Below are 19993 nucleotides of genomic sequence, written 5' to 3'. Positions count from 1 at the left end.
AGTAAGAAAACCAGAAAGCAGATTGCTGTGCAGCTCCGGGCAGCTTTGTGGCAGCTGTCGCATGCAATCGGCTCTGTGCACCACATACACTAATTAACTGCAAGTTGCAGGCCAGGAGATGCCTTGGCTTACCTTTGAGTCGGGTCGGGTCTCGAGTAGACACTTGTAATGGCGCAGCGCCACTCGAGGGAGCCCAGAGGGAGCGAGTCGTGGGACTCTACGGAGAAATGGCCCGCAGTTTGTCAACGGGATCTGGGAGGACGACAGTCAGGCAGTCAGGCAGGACCACGGGAAGACACGCCAGAAAGCAGAAAATAAAAAGAAATTGCCACTGTCTGCCGGGCTTACAAAGTAACCGGCAAAAAGGGGCAAAGCTCAGTCAAAGAAGAGATGAGAAGGGCGGGGCGTGGCGCGAAGGAAACGCAACCATCTGCACGAATTGTAATTGAAAAGATTTCCTTGAAGAAATTCCACGCGCCGCCATCCTTGGTGTCTGTGCTGGAAATTTAATAAGGAAGCCCCGGCGAGCTTATATCTTACTTTGTGTGAAAAATAATAGTTTTTTAAATGCACTGACATTGCTGGGGGAGGCTCTAGTTTAGGTTTTGGGGCTTTGTGGCTTTGAGGCGGCTTTGGGGTTGCGGCCGACCGTGCAAATTTTATGAACTGGAAAATATTTTTGAGGCTAACGCTAAACCGGCGAAATATGCGCGTAATTAAGAAATATTAGTGAACGGACGCCAGCCCACATTAAAAGGCATTTCAACAGCGCCATCCCGCCCCGGGCTGCAGCTGGAAGTCTGTCGGCCGCCACACAATGCGGAATGAAAAAGCTGTTCCATTCTCAAATGAAATGAATGCGAAAGAGAGACGCCTCTCCGAGCTGACCAGCAGCAGCTAATTGCAAAACTTGCAGAATGCGCATCCAGCAGATCCGCATAGAAAATGCCGCAGAGAAAATGGCGGATAAACATTTTTATATGGGGTTATTGCTTAAAATAATATTTTAAATAAAAAAAAAAAGGCTTTGTGGTCGAAAAGCTCATTAAAGCCGCTTGCTTGACTGATGAAGCTCAGTTAAGTCCAACTGTACAATCTGTGAAGTGAAACTAAAGAAAGTCTAATAGTCCCTAGTCAATATAGATTAGAAATTTGCGAAGTGGAAGAGTCAAAAACGGCTACTAAGCACTTTAATTTATAATTAAGCTGAGTTGTTTTTCAATTTAGTATTGAAGAATATCTGTCTCTGATATGAGAAAATAGAAATTTAAATTTAACTATTCTATATAGATTAAAAAAAATCAATTAAATAATAAGTATATTTAAATTAAATTGTTAAATATACACATATAATATACATACTTTCAATATTTATAGTCTTAGCTGTGATATACAGCCGAAAATGTGTTTTTTTTTTTTCACTATCTTGCTCATTTCTGAAAATGGGGGACTTTGTTTAAAGCCCCCGCATTAATTAATTATTAATTGGGGCGCTTATGGTCTTTTCAATATGATTTATCCTGATTGAAGTCAAAGCTCAAGCTCTTATATAAATATATGTATATATTTTAAATACATATATGAAGTCTTAATTATGATATATATACATATGTTGTACATATATTCCATATGATTTGAACAGTGAATTTATTTCAATTGATTAATTAAATTTAAAACGTATGCTTAGTCTTTGCATTGAATAAAGCTTCACTAAATATCCGCAGAATACAAATAAATAAAAACATTATATCCTGATTTCACAATATTATTGGGTGCAGTCTAAATGGAGTATAGAGTATCTGACATAGACACGCATTTTTGCTAGGGAATTTCGCCTCTCTTTGCATAATTATGCTGATTCAAATGAAATTTTTTGAGTTGGCTTCGCGTCTGCAGCATTCGTATTTAGCAATTCCAATTGGAAAAGCGTCTGACGAGAGCTAACCACAACAAAGAAGGGGAAGAAGAAGAGGAGACGGAAAGTAAAGCAAAAAGGTCGCCAATGAACTCAGGTGGCAAATTAAAGTATTACGACAGTTGAAAGCACTGGAGATTGGGCTCAGACAATGCAATTACAAATAGCAAATTAGTGCGAGAAAGGTTCGAGGGTTGCCCGAGGGGTTCGATCACACCCAGCTCTAATGAGGGGCTCAGTTCGCAGTCAATAATCAATAATGGGATCAATGCAAACCGCATAATCGATCGCAAATCGGCACTTATATTGTCTATATATCCATACACATACACACACACACTGTAAACAACAACAACAGAATCATCGACAATCGGCAAAATGAGCATTGATCGCTTGGTGTGAAATTGTGCGTGTGGGGTGCGTTCGCTGGGGTGAGTCTGGCACAACCCCTAGCAGCGACCCGTCAGATTTTTTATATTCCATTTTTTTTTTTTTGTTCTACTCATATTGTTAGCAGAAAAAAAGGTTAATAGGCTTAATACGTGCCGTTGTTGCTGTTGCTGTTGTTGGTAGCGCACTCTTTCGACTTTTATTTATTGTAAAATTGGCCCAAGCACTTGAAACTGACAATTTTAGCTGTCAGTTTGTGTCGTCGCTTGAGGTCTATGACGTTGCTTTATTGACTTGTTAGCGCCGTCAAAATCCCATTTGTATGTCAATAAATGTGCAAAAAAATAGACAAATCTGTGCTGAGAGGGCGCGAGACAGAGGAGAGAGCGAGGGAGAGAGGGAGAGAGATCATCCATGTTGTGGGTTGCCAGCTGCTCGGGCTCGGGGTGAGCAAATTGACTGTTGATTGATGTTGCTCACGTAACGTAACGACGATGAGTGGCCAAGATTAATGTGGTTTTAAGTTAGTGGAAAAGTTTGTCAGATATGCATGTAGCAGTTGATGAACTTGGCCATCCCATTAAGTTGTTGAAAATCAAATCCGCTGGCTTGGAAAAATGCATTGCCATTAATTACCAGCGTTGTGCAATTCCATGCTGATGAAACAATCAACTGGTAGATTAATAGGACATCGTAAAAACATCACCAGGAATTGCGGCCGATAGCTGTGATTTATATGAGGTGGAAGATCGGGCTATAATGTTTTATTGGCTCTTAAACTAAAAGTCCGTTTAACTGGCTGCATTCAAGTGAAATGAACATGTTTTAAATGAGTAAACGGAAGATTTGCAGAGACTACAATAGAGATTAAGCAGAGGAGGATAGTTGCATTAGGTTCCTTTAGCCATCGATATTCGAGCAACTGCTAAATAGTAGGTGCCAAGTTTTCTTTGGCAAGTCTCCCGCATCTCTGAGTGATTTGTCATATTAATGCTCGCCCAGCACTCGACTTTGGCAAATTAACCTTTAACTGCATGCTTAAGCGAGCAACTATAAATCATTTGGCATATATATCATTGGCCATATATCATTAGGCAGTTCCATTGCTGTCATTACCTTCCACCATAGAGCGCTGAGTTGAGTGCACTTAGGCGCACATAAAACCAAGTTCCCAAACAGACAACAAAACTACTCACGCATTTGCATATTTTGTGCCGTTTTTTTTTTTTTTTTTTTGTATTTTTTGTCTCTGTTTTTTTTTTGTGTTTTTGTAAGTTTTTTGCTTTTTCTTTTATTATTGCTGCTCTTCACAAAAACAAGTCAAAATTTATTACATAAAACGCATCCGACAGCTTGTCAGTAACAATGCGCTTTAAAGCTAACAAGCGTGTGCGAAACGAAACGCAATGGCCACAACAACAACAATAACAACAACAACAACAAGAAACCTAAATCCATTTACATTAAAATTTATAGAGCGTAAACTGTGCACTTTTTAATTTCATTTATATATGTATGTACGTACCTACATATATATGTATTTTTTTTTAAGCGATGTACACCCCGAAACTTGAGTGGAACAGCGCAATGTAACGAATATTGGATACTCTTGTAGCAATTTATTTAATTTTTAATGCAGAGTGAAAGTATTATAGAGTGGGAGATAAAATAACAAGAGGAACGGGGCTTTTCGCCAATTCTGGTCCACCTAATTTTTTGGCATTTATATCCAATAATAGGTTTGTCAGTAAATATAGAGATTTTTGTTAAAGATAATCGTAGTTGCAACATTTTATTACCATTTAAATAATTGAAATACTATAATAATTAATTAATAATTGATTGATTATAGTATAAAGATCGATTGTTACACACAGATCACTTTTTGTCTGAGATTTAGTATAAATAGAATCTGAAAATATATAGCATATATGTACATTTCTAGGTCTCAAAATTCAAATACTTTCTGTGAGAGCATTAAAAAACAAAACTGTTACAATTTCACTCTAAAATTACTTTTTTTTTTTTTAATAAAAAGGTTTTCTTTCTTTTTTTTTTTTTTTTTGTTGTAAGGAAGAATATGTCAGCATGTGATTTCCAGTGAATGAAAAAAAATAAATAAAAACGAGCCGGAAATTATGTGCGCACAGTAAAAGAAGCAACAGCAGCAGCAGGAGGAGGAGCAGGACGAGCAGCAGCAGAAGCAGGAGCAGAGCATCTGATGGCAGCAGCTAAAAGGAAGCCGAGCTACCCAAGCATTTACCGACCAGGCTGACTGGCCCCGGCGCAAGTACGCAGCACATATTGTTGCGATGTCGACTCACGTTTTTTTCTTTTTTCTGTATTTTTTCAACGTTTTTTGTTGTTTTTTTTCTTTATTATTATTTTGCCACACTATTTTAATTTTCCGAGTCCTCTCAGTCAGTAGCAAGCGAACGCACGAACAATTGAATTATTTTTGTACGTAAAATCAGCGAGGGGTGGGCTGCCCATTAGCGCAGCGCCACCCCACTATCATCATCATCATCATCATCATCCTTTCTCATCATCATCATCATCGCCATGGCACAGGCACCGAAACTGAAAAAAAATGCTTCGGAAAAAAATTTGTATCAAAAGTTGTACGACGTGACTGTGAGCAACTTTTTTTCGCTTTTGGGATCGTTTTTTTTTTTTTTTTTTTTTTTTTTTTAAATTTTTTTTTGGCTTTTTATTATGTTTTTTTTTTATGTTGTTACAAATTTTTAGACGGCTTGATTGGAATGTCAGATAAAGTCAAATGGATTTCAGCGTAAATTAAGTTGCCGTTTGCTGAAAATGGGGCGGCGAAATGAAATTTTCATCTACCCGCAGCTGTCGCTGTCCAAGTTTTCTGATAGATTGTAAAGATTATAAACTTTTTAATAACAAATAAAAAATACTGCTGGCCCAAACAAATATTTGTGACTATTTTAGTTAAAATATGAGAGCTGGGAGTATCTAAATTTATTAAATTAAAAATTTCATTTAAATTTAATTCCATTGGGAAATGTAAGCAATGTCTACAATATATTTAGTTCTTAGAACTGAAGTAATAAATTAGTAAAAATTGAAATAAATAAATAAAAATATTTTACTAACATTTACTTCTCTTTCGGAAAATGGAAGGAAAATAAGAAGTTTAGTATATATATCCATAAAATGTCAGCATAGGATTATATAATTTTATTCGGAATAAAAATTGCACTTATTATTATTATCATTGTCTTTCCAGATGATTCCAAATCGGACCATCTGCTCAGATAGGAACAGATTCCTAGTGTTACAAGGCGTTGTTCCGAGTTTCTCAAGGTCTTTGCGCAGCTTGCGCTCTGCATTGATCCGGCTGATGGATGTGATGCTAGAGGGGTAAAGTGTAATGTGCAGACCGGTTCAACCGGTTTAACCCATTTGGAATATTGTGGTATTTTTTATGAAAATATTTGGCGCATTTCAATAAATACACAATTGTACATTAATCCAGAGCTCAGTTGAGGGCAGAGCGGGTCGCAGCTGCATGCGGCGCACCCAAACGATGGCGAGCCTCAAAACTTTCAGGTAAAAATCTCAATTAAAAATTGGTTGAAACGTATGCAAAAAGGAAAAAATAAAAGCAAAGCGAAATAGGGTTACGGGACAGCTTGAAAAGACGCACAGCACAGCCTGATCATCCGCTGGGATGCTGGCGATCGACGACCCCTCATAGAAAAACAAAGCGATCGCCACTTTGGGATCGCATATTGTGAGAACTAGAACAATCACCCTTTCACTCATTCACTCATTCAATCAGCCATTCAGCTATTCTGTTATTCAGTTATTCATCTATTCTGTCTACGTTGTGTACGTTGACAAAACTCTAGCGCCAGCTTTAAATGCCGTATTATCCTACTGTTTGCCTGTGTTCTGTGTTTGTGTCTGTGTCTGTGTCTGTGTCCTTTGCCCTCTGCTCTGTGTCCTGTGAAGTGACATACGTCTAATTTGAATATTCGTCGTTGCTCTCTCTGCATTCCCACGATTTATGCTTATGATTGCCGCTTTCTTGGCCTGCAAAGGCCCTCCGTCGGTTCCTTTCTTAGCCCGTACCCGTGTCAAACTTTGCCGCACTCGAAATCCTTATGCTAATGCAGTTGCCATAACTCACGCTCATCCTGGCGCAGGTTCTCCTGCCTAATGTAATAGAACATAATTTATGCACGGCCTTTGTACGCTTGCCAATTGTTAAAAATTATTTACACGTTTTTAATTGGCATTCAAGTGGTTGCGATCAAAGGTAGCTACCTCCTGCTGCGCTCTCCCCATCTCTCTCTCTCTCACTCTCTCTCTCTCTCTCTCTGTCTATACTGCTTTTATTGCATTGCTACTGTTTGCTGATTAGTTGATGCCGTAGTCCATGCGCGTATAATTAATAAATTCATTTCACGTGCTAAAGCAGGAGAGGAGAGGAGGAGCGCTCAACATATATCGGCTTGTGCTCGAAAAATAAAGAAGTAATAATAATAATAATTATGCCGACTAAGAGCTTCATCAGACATCCCATTATGCAGCCAGGACTGCACTCGACAAGCCGCGGCCCACACAGGCCGGGGCATGGGCAGCGGAACAAAAGCAGCCATGCCACCTTTGAGGGCACGGAGCGAAAGGCAGCCGCCGTCGTCATCATAAATGTTTGCTTACGAAGTGCAGTGGGCGTGGCATGCACTTCAGTTGCGGCATTGAAAAAACGCACACACATGGCCAGAGCAAAAAACATCTGACATCAGGATTAAAAATGCAGCGCATTGAATTTGCACGAGGCTGCCACCTTGGCCACGCCTCCAGGCCTGGACCTCCGCACATTTCGCAACAAATAATGATGCACTTGAAAATGTTTTGGAGTGTGTGTGTGTGTGTGTATGTGTGTGCATAACAACACAACAACAACAACAACAACAATGGGCGAAGCAAAAAATCATTAAAAGCAGTCCCAGCTCGAGCACCCACCCACAGCAGCGTCTGGATTACATTATTAAAGAATCTGCTTCATGACTGGAATATCCACACCATTAATATTTCACTTAGAGCTGCAATTGTCCTGGGAGCATGCAGAGAGCGCACCTTCTCCTACACCCACACAGACACGCATACACACACACCTACAGAGTCAGCGACTCTCACTCTAAATTGCCCTAAAATGTTTAATTTATTTTATGCGATTTCATTCAGCGCCAGTTTTAATTATGGCCAGAGCTACTCGCAATCGGGCAGTCTGTAGAGAGGCGTAGAGAGTAGAGGGGAGGAGTGGGGTAGAGTGGAGTGGAGTGGAGTGGCAGCCAGTCAACTGACTTGTGTAATTTGTGCATAAGTTTTATTTACTTTGGGGGCGACATAATCTTCAGCCGCTTGCTTACCCAGCCCGCCGGCTAATGTAGGAAAATGCTTACTCCTCCCGCTCCTGCTCCTGCTCCTGCAACGGCTCCTGTCTGGCGAAGGCCGCACTGGGCGTCTTCTTCGCTCGCGGAGATCGTCTCAATGGCCCTGTCAGGCTGCTGTCAGCTCGTCCAGTCCTGCGACGCTGTGATTATGCACTTGATGTGATGTGCATAAAGCTGGCTTTTAATTACGAGTAAATAATTAAACCTCTGCCAAATGGCGCACGCTCAAGTGACTCACATAAAAATATTATATAGCGAATTGAATTGAGCGATGCATTAGACTCGGTTGTTCAATGAAAGGGTTCAGTTCTAGCCATGCTTCACTCTACAATAAACTGATTGCATTTTATTTAATTAAAATCCTATATTTGTTGTATTTAATGACCTTATATGGCCGAGGCTTAAATATTTTAACAAGCTGTATATTTTATAATTATGGTGTTCATGAGAAGAAAAGCAGAAACATAAATTCCAGCCAGAACATTTAATGCAACGCCTGACCAGGCAATAAAAAAACACACACATATTAAGCAACTTAATTAAAATAAATAAAACTTTTACATGCAAAACGAAACCAAAAAAAAAATTGAATGTTAATAAAAAAAGCCGCTGGTTTTTATTTGCAATTGTTTTTGCTTTTGTTTTTGTTGGGGGTATTGTTTGGTGAATGCAAGTGCAAATATATATTAATTGCGAAAGGTTCAGGCAGCTTGGCTTCAATTAAAAGTTTCAACAACATCCATCAGCCCGCTTCAATGAGTGTCGATAACAGTCGCTGCCAAAGTATGTGTACATAATAAATAACATGAATAAAATGCGAAACATACAAACATGAAAACAATATTATAAAAAACATCCATCGATCTGATTCAATGGCTAACTTTTATACAATGCCATAAAAAAACGTCTGCGCGTGGAAAAAATAATTTTATTTGTTCTTAGCGGACGAGCAGGCGGGTCTGGGTGGTGCACCGCCCCCCCCCCCACCCCCACAGCTAAGCCAACTCGCTGTTTATGTGTATTTGCATGTTGGAGCATGGCCGCGTCCTGCGTTGTCCTGTGCTGTCATGCGGTCGCCCGATGCGCCGCTCTGGAGTGTGTCGCCTCTTGAAAGTAATAGCCAAAACGAAAGAAATCCACGCCCGGCGCAGTCGCGCTCCCATTACAGTCGCTTGTCCCCACGTTGTTAACGTAATTTCCATAAAACATTTTGTTACTTATTTATCTTAATTAAAATAAATTTACATTTTTCTAATTTAAGAGCGCGACGGCAGAGGCAACAGCAGCGGCAGCGTTGCCTTCGTCCTGTCCCTGACATTGTTGAGCATTAGAGAGCGACATTTTCTTAACAAGCCATAAGGACACATGCCAGATCAGGGACGGGCGTCCGGCGGTAAGAATGGGCAGAACTGAAACAACAGCAGTGACAACGAGAGTGAGAGAGAGAGAGAGAGAACGAGCGGGAGTGAGAAGGGAGCGAAAAAAGAAAATACAAGCAAAGAATTTTACGGAATGGAAAGTTGCCTCCGCGCTCGACGTTTGGATCTCATTAGCGTTGCTAGGGGAAGGTGGTCGCCAGGGGGCCAAGGGGCACGTCGAGGGGCTGTCTTTTGAGTCAGTCCCGGACTGCTCGTTGCTCGCTCGCCTAAGTAGCAGCCAGTCCTGTCCATGTCCAGCTACCGCCCCAGTGCCAGTCCCAGTCCCAGCGCCATTACCATCGCACAAAAGGCACGAAGCAAGAAAAGCATTGCCCGAGTTCCTTTCTCTTGCTCCCGCCCCACCAGGAAGAGCACAAAATTAAAAGCTGACAAGCGAAATAAAATGATTTTGCGTATTTGCGCACACTTTGTAGCCGTTGCCAGCATCCCGATGCAGATTCAATACAAAATGTGTTCCAGCATCACTGACCGAACATGGCTGAGGTGTTTCTTGTTCGCTCAGCTAATGAAAGTTGAAAAAAGAGACATGAAGCAATTAGCTAAGCACTCTGATATGCACAACATCTATAGAAGCTAACTAGAAAGTGAAGCAAATGCGCTTATTCCGTTATCTTCTCTCAGTTCAAGCAAATTCAATCTTTAAGTTGAGCTTTAAGCTTGATTCAACTGAAATGTGATTATGAGTGTGGAGGGACTATATATAATCTAGCTGACTGTATCAATTTGAAGTGTAGAGATATAATAGATATACAGTTATACTACATAAAAAATTTCTTTAAATTAAAAAGCTGAATTAAAAAAAATATTGGAGCATCTATAGGTAGGTATTTTATTTATTATTGTTTGCCCTTGCTGTTAATTAATGAAATTATTAATTGAAATTGATTTTTAATAAATTTTAATTGCATTTCGCTATTACATTTCAATTGCAGCAATTGAAAATATTAAAAAAAAAAAATCAAATTGAAATTCCATTAAAACAAATTTTAATTTTAATATTCTTTCACAAACACGAATGCCAACGACACCTTCCAGCCTCTTGATAAGTACAGTTGTGCCAATTTGCATAAACTGTGATTAGTCAATAGTTGGCCTACACAGGGCAGAAGCCTGACGAAAATAAAAGCAGCAACAAATCAAAAATCAATACGGCCAACGCCATTTTGTAGCACCGGATGAGTGTGTAAAAAAGCGTCAAATGAAACCAATACAAAACCATAACTAAATCTGTATAGATGTGAATCAATGCGTGTGTGTGTGTGTGTTGGTGTGTGGGTACACAACAAGAAATTTGAGCAAGAAGCAGCAGCAGCAGCAGCAGGCATATAACATAAAACCAACAACGCCCGCAACGGGGAGGCCGTGCAGCCATGCCGGAAGGGAGGAGTCAAGCGTCAGTCGAGAGGGCAAGAGAGTGGAAAAAATAAAATGCAAAGTACAAGAAAAAGAAAACAGAGAGCAGCAAAAAAGGAAAATAAAAATAAATTCAAAGCAAACGAGACTAAAATTATAAAAATTGCCCTCCTGGTGGTGCTGTTGCCGAGAGTGCGCGTCCAGGACGATGGACGTGGACGTGGACGAGGAGGTGGACGTGGACGCGCAGCCAAACGAGGATGAACAAGGCGAGACGAACGCGATTCCAATACGGGACATCAACGTCAACGAGGGTGGCAAACAGCTCAAGCTGCGGCTGGGGGATGTTGGCTGAAGTTGATGGACTCTCCGGGGCGGGCTAGGCGAGCTGCTCGGGCCGGGGGTGGTGGTACATAATGTGGCCCGGGCACTGCCGTTGGCCTGAACGGCGCATTAAGCACAGCATGGCAGAGCAGAGAGGTGACCCGGCCGGGATATATACATATTTATATATACACATATATATATATATGTGTGTGTGTATGTGTGTATATAGAGCTGTGCTGCCATGGCCCGCAGCGTCAATGGACCAAAATAATAACGACTAACGGCCTGTTAAGGGAAAATGCAGCACGCAAAGTGTGGGACGGGGAGAGGGGGAGAGAGTGCTGACTGGAGGTTGGGGCATAGAAATTGGAGAATGGCACGGTAATAGGTTTGGGTGGGTGGCCCAAGGTTTTTTAAGTGGTTGCGCGTGACGTGCACGACGAGCTGACGAACAGCGCGCTGGGAGGAGTGGTGTGGAGTGGTGTGGAGTGGGGTGGTGCGGGGTGGATGGTGCAGATGCCATTGGAGCTGCTGACGTGGTATTTGCTCGCTCTCATTGACGCCGACATAGACATCGGCGACGCGGACCTGAACCTGGACGCGGACACGGACGAGAACGTGGTTGTGGATGCCGATCGCTCTGCTACTGCCTGGCAATTTTTTTCCACTTATTTGTACACAAAACTCTTGTTACTAGCTGCCATTATGATTTTGAAAAGCCATTGCTTTTTTCTTTTTCCATTTTTTTTTTTCATTTTTTCATTTTGCTTTTTACTTGCTTTGCTTTTGCCGCTCATTGAAAAACTGTGAAATTTTATAATAAGCATTTTTTGCCGCTGCCGGATTATTGTCGATGATTGTGATTGCGTTTTATGTTGTTCCTTTTATTACCAGCCGGAGACTGGGTACTGGGCATTGGGGAGTGGCAATGGCGCTGGCGATGCCTCCTGGCATCTCTGTGCAGTGGACGCCTCTGTTGGGGCCATTACAGATTTTGTGATTCTGTGTGTGGGCTCTTTTTTATATGTATGCTTCTTCTTTTTTTATTTGTTATTGGTGCTGTAATATTCCTTTTGAAAAGTTGTTTTCGTCCGTGCGCTGCTCTGTGTGTTTGAATTCGTTTCTTTTTACATTTTCACATTTTCGTTTGTGCTCGTTCAGCCGCTATTGGTTTCAATTTAAGCTTATTAATTTTAAATGCGATTTTTAATTAAATATTATCAAAGTGTGTCGCGGACATCATTAGTGAAGCAGAGCTCTGACAGTGCCAACAGTATACATATATGTATGTAGGCATGCTCAGTCCCTGTAATAGGTTGTTTTGAGCAAGGCAAAGAATTGATACGACATGCTGATCACCTGGAAGCACAAGAACAGCTCAGCACAGCTCAGCTCAGCTCAGCTCTGGCTGTCGCACTCACCTTCATGTAGGTCACCAGCGAAATGGGTGGGAAAGTGGGTGGCCTTATCATCGCTGGCTTCTGGCTGCGCATAATCATCAGCTTGAGCATGATGCAATACCTCTTGCTGCACTGGAACCAGTTCTGGTTGTAGGCGGCATCGCCCACGCGTTCGCTCTGCAAAAGACATTCTCATTAGCTTTACTCAGGGCTGAGGCCTAAACCTGCCACGTACTGCTGCTATCAGCGCATCGCCGTAGTAGCACACGAGGAACACCTGCACCATGGATGTCATTAGGAATATGCAATAGATCAGAATGACCTCGATCGTCGACTCGGTCACTTGGAAAGCTATGAAGCAGATCTGCATGGAGGCCATCAGAAAGTTCAGCAACAGCGAGAAGCTGTACATCTTATTCACATGCTCGCACAACCTGGGGAAGAAGGGACGGCAGCTGGCCTCACTTGCCTTTTCTCTCTCTGTTTCTCTACTCACGTCAAGCACTTGTCGTGATACTTGATCATGCTGCACAAGAAACTCAAGTTTTCCTCATCCTGATCCGGGTCGCAAGGATGGGCCTCGAGGCGCCCGGAAATGTAGCTGAAGTGCATGCAGAGCTGCGTGATGACCACGACCAGCAGGAGATCCGCGCAGAGGAATGCAATGCCGGCCAAGTAGGCGCCATGGGCAATGTCCCAGTAGGTGATCCAATACACCCAGTTCCTGGAGGTCGCATCGTAGGGGAACCAGATGAGAAAGCCAAAGTTGCGATCGAAGGTCTCGTAGCCGAGGAAATTATACTTGACCGTTGCCTTGACAGCCGGATACAAGGTGAACGTGGTGGTGTAGGCCAGGCAGAGGAAGGTGAAGATGCTGATGACGCGCTTCATGGTCCGCTCGAAGTCGGCCATCTTGTAGGCCTTCTGCGCCAGCAGGGTCTTCGGGTGCATCTCCTCCAGCTCGTCGAGCAGCTGTATCAACGTTTTCTTGTACACCACCATGGTGAGCTGCTTGAAGTCCGCGACCAGGGAGAAGCCAATGCAGGGCGCCACAGCAATCGCCAGGCGCACCGTCTCGAAGTCCTGAATCGACTTGTAGAAGAACACCAGCTCGCCGCAGACCAGCAAATTGAAGTTGATGAAGCCCGCGTAGAGGTAGATCTTCAGCAGCAGCGAGGTCAGCTCGTTCGTCGACCGATGCGCATAGATGTCCTCTCCAATGGTCTTGTAGAAACGCACGGGCATTCGCATCATGTCGCCAAAGGTGCGAGGACTCTCTACCAAGGAGCTGCTCATGGCTAAGCTTTCCCAACTGTACGAAATGCGATGGAAGCCCGAGCATTTATATTGTCTAATGGGCTGCACCGAACTGGGCGTGGCTGTCAACTTTTTGTGCCCCATCACGCCGGCCGGGCCAAGTGTTAATAATTGTGCGTAAACTTTTTAACTTACTAAGCGACAGCCTTTCAACGTAATTAGCCCTTGGAGCTGTGAAGTTTTACAGCTGCGGAGCTCTCATAAATTGAAAACTGACTAGCCAACTGGCCCAAAATACAGCGGCCTCTGCCGGCCATTTATCAAATATATAAACGATTTCGCGATGTAACAAGAGAAAAGAAATTTAATGCAGGAAAACATTGGTATGCCCTACAACGAATTTTCTATGCTCTTAAAATTCTAAATTGCCAAAAGTCTACGCAGAAACCTTAATAGGAATTTTGGCTGTGATTCTCGAAAAAAAAAAAAAAAAAAAAAAAACCTAAAATTGTTGAGATCCCATGAAATGTTATTCGTTAAGCAATATTGAGACTAGAAGTATATTGAAAAGGAACTACATAGCATTTTTAATTATAGTTACACATTTTTGTTTTGTTTTATGTACTCTCTCAGACAGAGCATTGCCATCACTGCAGTGATGAAAGTTATTTCAGATTGAATTAGTTATTTATTAATTATTTGAAACAAACTCTTTTACTATCTATGGTAAATTTGACCATCTAAAATTTATTAAACATTTTTTTTTTTTTTTTTTTTTTTTATAAATAAAGTATTTGGACTTTAGGTTAATTTTCACTAAAAATTTATTTATTTTTTTTTTTAATTTTTATTTTTTTTTTTATTTAATTATATTTATTTATTATTTTTTAATTATTTTTATTTATTTTTATTTCAGTATATCTTCGTTTATATTCTTTGTAAAAATCAACAAATATTTGTAATGATTATTGGTTCAAATTGCGAAGTAATACTAAGCTTTTTAGTTTTCAATTTTTTAAAATTATGTTCCTGAAACGAGAGTAAACGCATATAGCAAAACATAGTGTTTAGATTAAATAATTGTAAAGAAAAATTTTTCATTAAAAGCACAAACATGGTGGGAGTATTAAATAAAGAGCGAACAAAATATCTCAAGCCATCGGATAAATATTTTAAGCCTATTTATATTATTATAGGCCAATTTCAAGTGTTTTACATATATATATACAAATATCTGTAAATATATAATTTATATTATTCAGACGTTGGTTGCTCTACATTACATTACATTAACAAGCCAAATTTTTAAAATTGATTTAAATTAAAATAACATTATTACTTAAAGGTATTCAATAAATCTGGTTATCCACCCATTGAAAAATAACTCAGAAAGTCCGTTAAAGTAAGTATATATACATAAGTATATTCATATATTATATTTAAATTTTTTTTAAATAAACATGCATGAATTCGAACTCAACCAAAAAATATAATGTTTGTTCTTCTAAAACATTTTATTTTTTTTATTATAATCTTACGTTAACTTATGCCAACTGTCAAGAACTTGATGAGCTTTATGTTATTTAAAGGTGCAGCATGTATATATGTTATAAATAAATTATATGTCTCTTACTTCCATTAGAAATTGAGATTATTTGAGACATCATTTGGTAAATCTAATATATGTTCATTCAACAATACGAGTCTTATAAGTGTATATTAGTTAGATATACTTATATATATATATATATATATATATATATTTTTTTTTTTTTTTTTTTTTTTTTTTTGAACGCACGTGAATTACATAACAAAAGGGAAATATCTTGGCTTGTGCTCGATAACCAGGTCTAGTACGTGCCCAGACTGCAAGGCCAAATCGGAATTGTGAATAGCCAGCTTTAGTGCCCAATTGGAAGTTGGCTCGCTCGAGTGCCAATGAATGCATTCTGCTGAAGCAAACTAACTGATTTTCTTTCTATTTTGCCGCATTTACCATTATGGTAAATGTCGAATGAAATGAAAATAATTTTTCTTGTTATCCTGCCTCTGTCGAGCACAAATTGAGCAGAAAATAACTAATAAAGTTGAACGTTGACGTCGCACGACATGCATAAAATGCTAAGTCGCCTTCGGAAGAAGAAGAGGACGAGGAAGAGGAAGAACAAGGCGAAGAGGCTGTGTGGATTGGCATAGACTGCAATGGACCATTAGCCGAGCAGAGCAGCGGGCACAAGGCACGTGCACGATGGGAGTTTGAATTCAAATGCTGAAATGCTGCCACAATGGGTAATTTTCATTTCAATTTTCGCAGTTTAGTGTGCTGCCCACTGCCCCGCCGACTGCCCCGCCCACTGCCCTGGCAGAGTCAATTTTTTACATTTTTCGCTCATTTGCAGCGTTTGAAGAGATATTCTTTTCCTTTGTTTTTCTATTTCTTTCTTTTTTAGTTTTTTGGTTTTTGGTTTTTTGGTCTTTTCTGTTTTGCCAAACTTTTGCCTGCAGCTGCGTGTGGCGAGGAAAAAAGTTTTTCGATTGCGTTGTAGAAATGCTTGAAACATATTGAAAATGGTTCGCATTCTTTGGCTACAATTATCGCTGGGGTGTGGGGCATATAAACTTTTTCTTTCTCTGCATTATTCAAGGCAGCAGCGGGGCAGCGGGGCAGCCTTAATGCCAATGCGAACTAATTATTAAAGCAGAAGAGCGTAATGCGGATTGCTGAATGCAGCTTTCGTTAATTAGCACAGCAGGCGCAACGCTCAGCAAAACTTTATTCGCACTCAACGTGACTCGGAGTCGCTTCTCTTTCACTCAGCCTTGCTCCTGCGAGCTGCGGCTGTGAGTCGAGTGGACTGTGCGCAGGGGTAATTGAGTCTGAGTGCCTTCGGTTTGAGCGCAACTCAATTGTGCGATATAAACATCGCTTCGATGTTTTGTTTTCTTTCCCCTGCGCTGCCCCTGCACTACCCCTGATGACAGTCGTGAGTGTTCTCACTGCGATGTTTTGTGCCTGCGATGTATTTGGGAACAGTCATCGAGCAGCCCGCCAGATGGCGCTAAGTGTTTTGTGTAGCAAAAGGACTTACTGTTGATTTCTATGATTTGTCGAAAAGGATGCAGAGATTTGTGCATTTGAATGCCGATAGATGGCGCCCCTGTGTGCGACGTGTTATGGCTTGCTTTCAAGCCGCTCGTTACCGAGGCCTATTAAATATTTCATTTTGCATATTTCAGTAGCTTTTCAACACTTTTGTTGCCTCGGAGCTACCATTGTTTTAAAGGACCTGCACTTAAGCGCAGATTTTAATTACTTTCCGGCCGACTGGCAACGGCAACGGCAACGGCAACGGAAGGCGAACAAAGATGCTCTTGGCCGGCACAGCTGGCAGCCTTCTGCCACATTTGGAGAATGTTGTAGAAGTTATCTGTCGGCTCGCTCGACATCGGGCCTGGGACAGGGTGCCATCATTTGAATTAGCCGCTCGCCTTTGTGACTGCCCGGGAGTAGCGGAAGAAGCACCTCAAATGCATTATGTATTCATGGCAGTTGCTAAAAAAAGAAAGAAAACCCGTAGTAAAAGGAAAATAAATAAAGCAGAAGCATGTAAGGGTGCGAGCTAGATGCACCTCCGACTCCCCCCACCGCACTCCCTGCCTTGCACACATGCGGAGTTGAATGCCAAACGAAATGCAAAGAAATGATGGGCAAGTGCACTTAGCAGCTTGTGAGCCGCCCCAGTTGACATTGCCAAACACACACACGCACGCATACACATACTCACACATACACTCACTTGAACAATTGGCATGTGTGCGCCACTTGGGGGTTGTTTTGCTTGGCAATAAAAATTCGCACATGAGCAAGACACACACACACGCGCACACAATGGCAGCAGGAGGAGGAGCAGCAATTGCTGTTGTCGTTGTTGTTGTTGTTGTTGGCCAAAGTGGTTGCTGTGACTCAACATCCCCCTCACCGCCCTCAGCCAGCTGTAGGGCTGCAATTTTCAAATGGCCTAAACGCTCAAGGCGCTGGCAACACCATTGCCAACGCCAGCGCCATTGCCATTGCAGCTGCCCCTTAAGTTTTGCTACTGCAATTAACCAGCAAAGCAGCCAACAACAACAGCAGCGACAACAACAACAGCAACAGCAACAACAGCAGTGCATGTCCATATAACATGTCCATGTCCTGGGCCGCCTTTTGTTACGGCCCCGCTCAAGTGCAGCAGCAGCAGCAGCAGTAATCACAAACATGTAACAAAAGCCTAAACAGGCTCAAGTTAATGACTTGGCAACATGTTGACTGCAACGTGGAGCCAACATTTGATGCACCTGTGACTGCGTTTTATTGCATCCTGCCTGCCCGCCGCAAGCAATGCGGCCTTTGTCTAGGCCCATGCATCTGAGGCCATGTCTAGGCATGCAGCTGCCGGCTTAAGCTTGTGAGCCCCTTCTTCTTCGTCTTCGTCTTCATCTTCTTCTTGCAGCAGCAGCAGCAGCAGCTGCTGTCGCTGTTGGGAAACAAGGCAAATTTGTCGAAGCTGCGTATGCTGACAAAGTGTCAGTCAGTCGCTGCGTTTACCATATATCCATATCAGTGAGAGACGCTGCCACAGCCAGGCCAACAATGGGTGTCTTCCAATTGCCAATTGCCGATTGCCGATTGCCAATTGCCAATTGGCCATCGGCGTTGGTCCATTGGCAAGTCACGCATGCGCCGTTGTCACTTGTCTTCGGCTGCGACACTTCGCCGCCTGTCGAAGCCATTTTTGGGCAAATAACTTGCTTTAAAATCCCGTTACCAACATCCAGCAGCCAACAGGCAGCACCCAACATTCGACATTCAACATTCAGCATTCAACATTCAACGGCCAGCGGCTAAAGAGTTGTCATTCAGTTTGTCCCAAGACAGGCGACCACCGACGGTGGTGCGACAGCAGCCTCCACGTTGACTGCGTTGACTCCGCTGACTCTGTTGACTCTGCAGTTTGTTCGTGTCGCTATTATCCAGGGGCATCAATCTCCAAGCAATTGACAGATGCTGCCAGCCCCAACTGCCGCCACTCTCCACTGGCACCGCCGCCGCCCTCGCCCAATTTTATGGCAAGACGAAATTATTTACTCTCGCCACTGTCTGTGTGGCTGCACCACCAGCACCACAAGCACCACCAGCACCGTCGCAATTGTCCACGCGGGAATTGGCCGGCGATCGCTGCTGGCTGAGATCTGGCTATAAGGCAATTTGATTAGCTGGCAGCTTCGAGTAAATTCAGTAAATTGCACTGGTCGCCTTCTGCCTCTCGTCTAATTTATTTTGTGGACTTTTCGTCTCTGATTCCTTTGCGTACTTTTTGTTTTTGGCCAGTTGACAGTTTTTTCTTGCAGATTGGCCACAAAACGCGCCAAACGCCAGCTGCCAAATTGCAGTTGCGTTGCGGGAGGTTTCACAAGCAGCTTGCAGCCACTTAAGTCCCTTGATAATAAATCAATCTCTGATTAAAACATAGCTGCGAAATGCCGCTAAGCAATCAATGATACCACAGACTAGTCTAGTGCCAGAGGATTTCTGCTTTTTAGTCTTCAACAAGGACTTTCTAAAATAGAAATCTACGAATCGTTGTACATTTTTGAATGTATGAATTTTGATTTAATTTATGATTTTATTTGTATTCAATTTGCCCAATTTTGGTAATGCAAATTCAGTGAGAAAACAAAACAAAAGTAAATGTTAATTGTAAAAGTAAAAGTATGTAAATTGTTCATCTATTTCCTATACTCTAACCTATGTTCAGCTGCAAATCTTGTATTTTAGCAGCTCTTTGCACTTAAATGCATAATTATGATTGATATAATTCAATAAACTATGTGAAACAGTCATAAAAAGCCGTGGCACAGCTTATTAAAAACACCATATATAGATCAAATTGACGAGCTAGTCTGATCTAGTCTGTCCGTCCTTCAGTCTGCCCATCCTTGCGCTTGTCCGTCCCTTCGTTTATTCGATTTTTCGTCTATCCCTGTTTCGTCTTCATCTGCAGTTTTTTGCACTTACAGATTAAGTCTCAAATCTCAAGCTCTTATAGTTTCCCAGATGGAGCTATTCATACATACAAGCCGAAGGACAGACGGAATGACGAATAAGTGTAAGTCAACTCGTCCGTCGAACACGCCCACTTCTGCATGGTACATACATATGAAGAAAACCATCACATAGCCAGGGCATACAAACTGCAGGTATTTGCAATCTAAGGACCCAGCTCCAGCCATAAAGTTGGAATACATTGTGTTCATTTCATGTTCGCTTAGGTTTTTACAGCGAAAATCTTTAAGCCTTTAAGTTGCGGTTGGCTCATCCCATAACCAAAATGACAACAATCCGCGCAACTTTTCCTATATCAATGCCATGCACAAAACATACAAAACAACGAAAACAAAAACGAAAATGTTAGTATCTGAATGTCGAAGCTTAAATACCCT

At 41.7% G+C, this 19993-nt stretch overlaps 1 protein-coding gene across 2 annotated transcripts; it reads right to left on the bottom strand.

Moving 5' to 3' along the window:
- Positions 1-12040: 12040 nt before the first annotated feature.
- Positions 12041-14235, bottom strand: LOC6583405 (odorant receptor 67c). 2 transcript variants are annotated; one of them, XM_015162848.3, is made up of 4 exons: positions 12750-14235; positions 12489-12687; positions 12275-12430; positions 12041-12159 (listed from the first exon to the last, which is right to left on the bottom strand). In XM_015162848.3, exons 1-4 carry the CDS (start codon positions 13652-13654, stop codon positions 12064-12066), a joined length of 1356 nt encoding a protein of 451 aa, XP_015018334.1. In that variant the 5' UTR covers positions 13655-14235; the 3' UTR covers positions 12041-12063. The 2 variants fall into 2 exon arrangements, with proteins under 2 accessions (XP_015018334.1, XP_002009073.2); XM_002009037.4 differs by having other exon boundaries at positions 12041-12212; positions 12750-14233.
- Between the last annotated feature and the right edge of the window lie 5758 nt (positions 14236-19993).

The sequence above is a fragment of the Drosophila mojavensis genome, unplaced genomic scaffold (assembly GCF_018153725.1).
Source record: "Drosophila mojavensis isolate 15081-1352.22 unplaced genomic scaffold, ASM1815372v1 contig_74, whole genome shotgun sequence".
NCBI classification, from domain to species: Eukaryota; Metazoa; Arthropoda; class Insecta; order Diptera; family Drosophilidae; genus Drosophila; species Drosophila mojavensis.
Note: the sequence above shows the minus strand (reverse complement) of the source record. Positions and strands in the feature narration are given on the sequence as shown.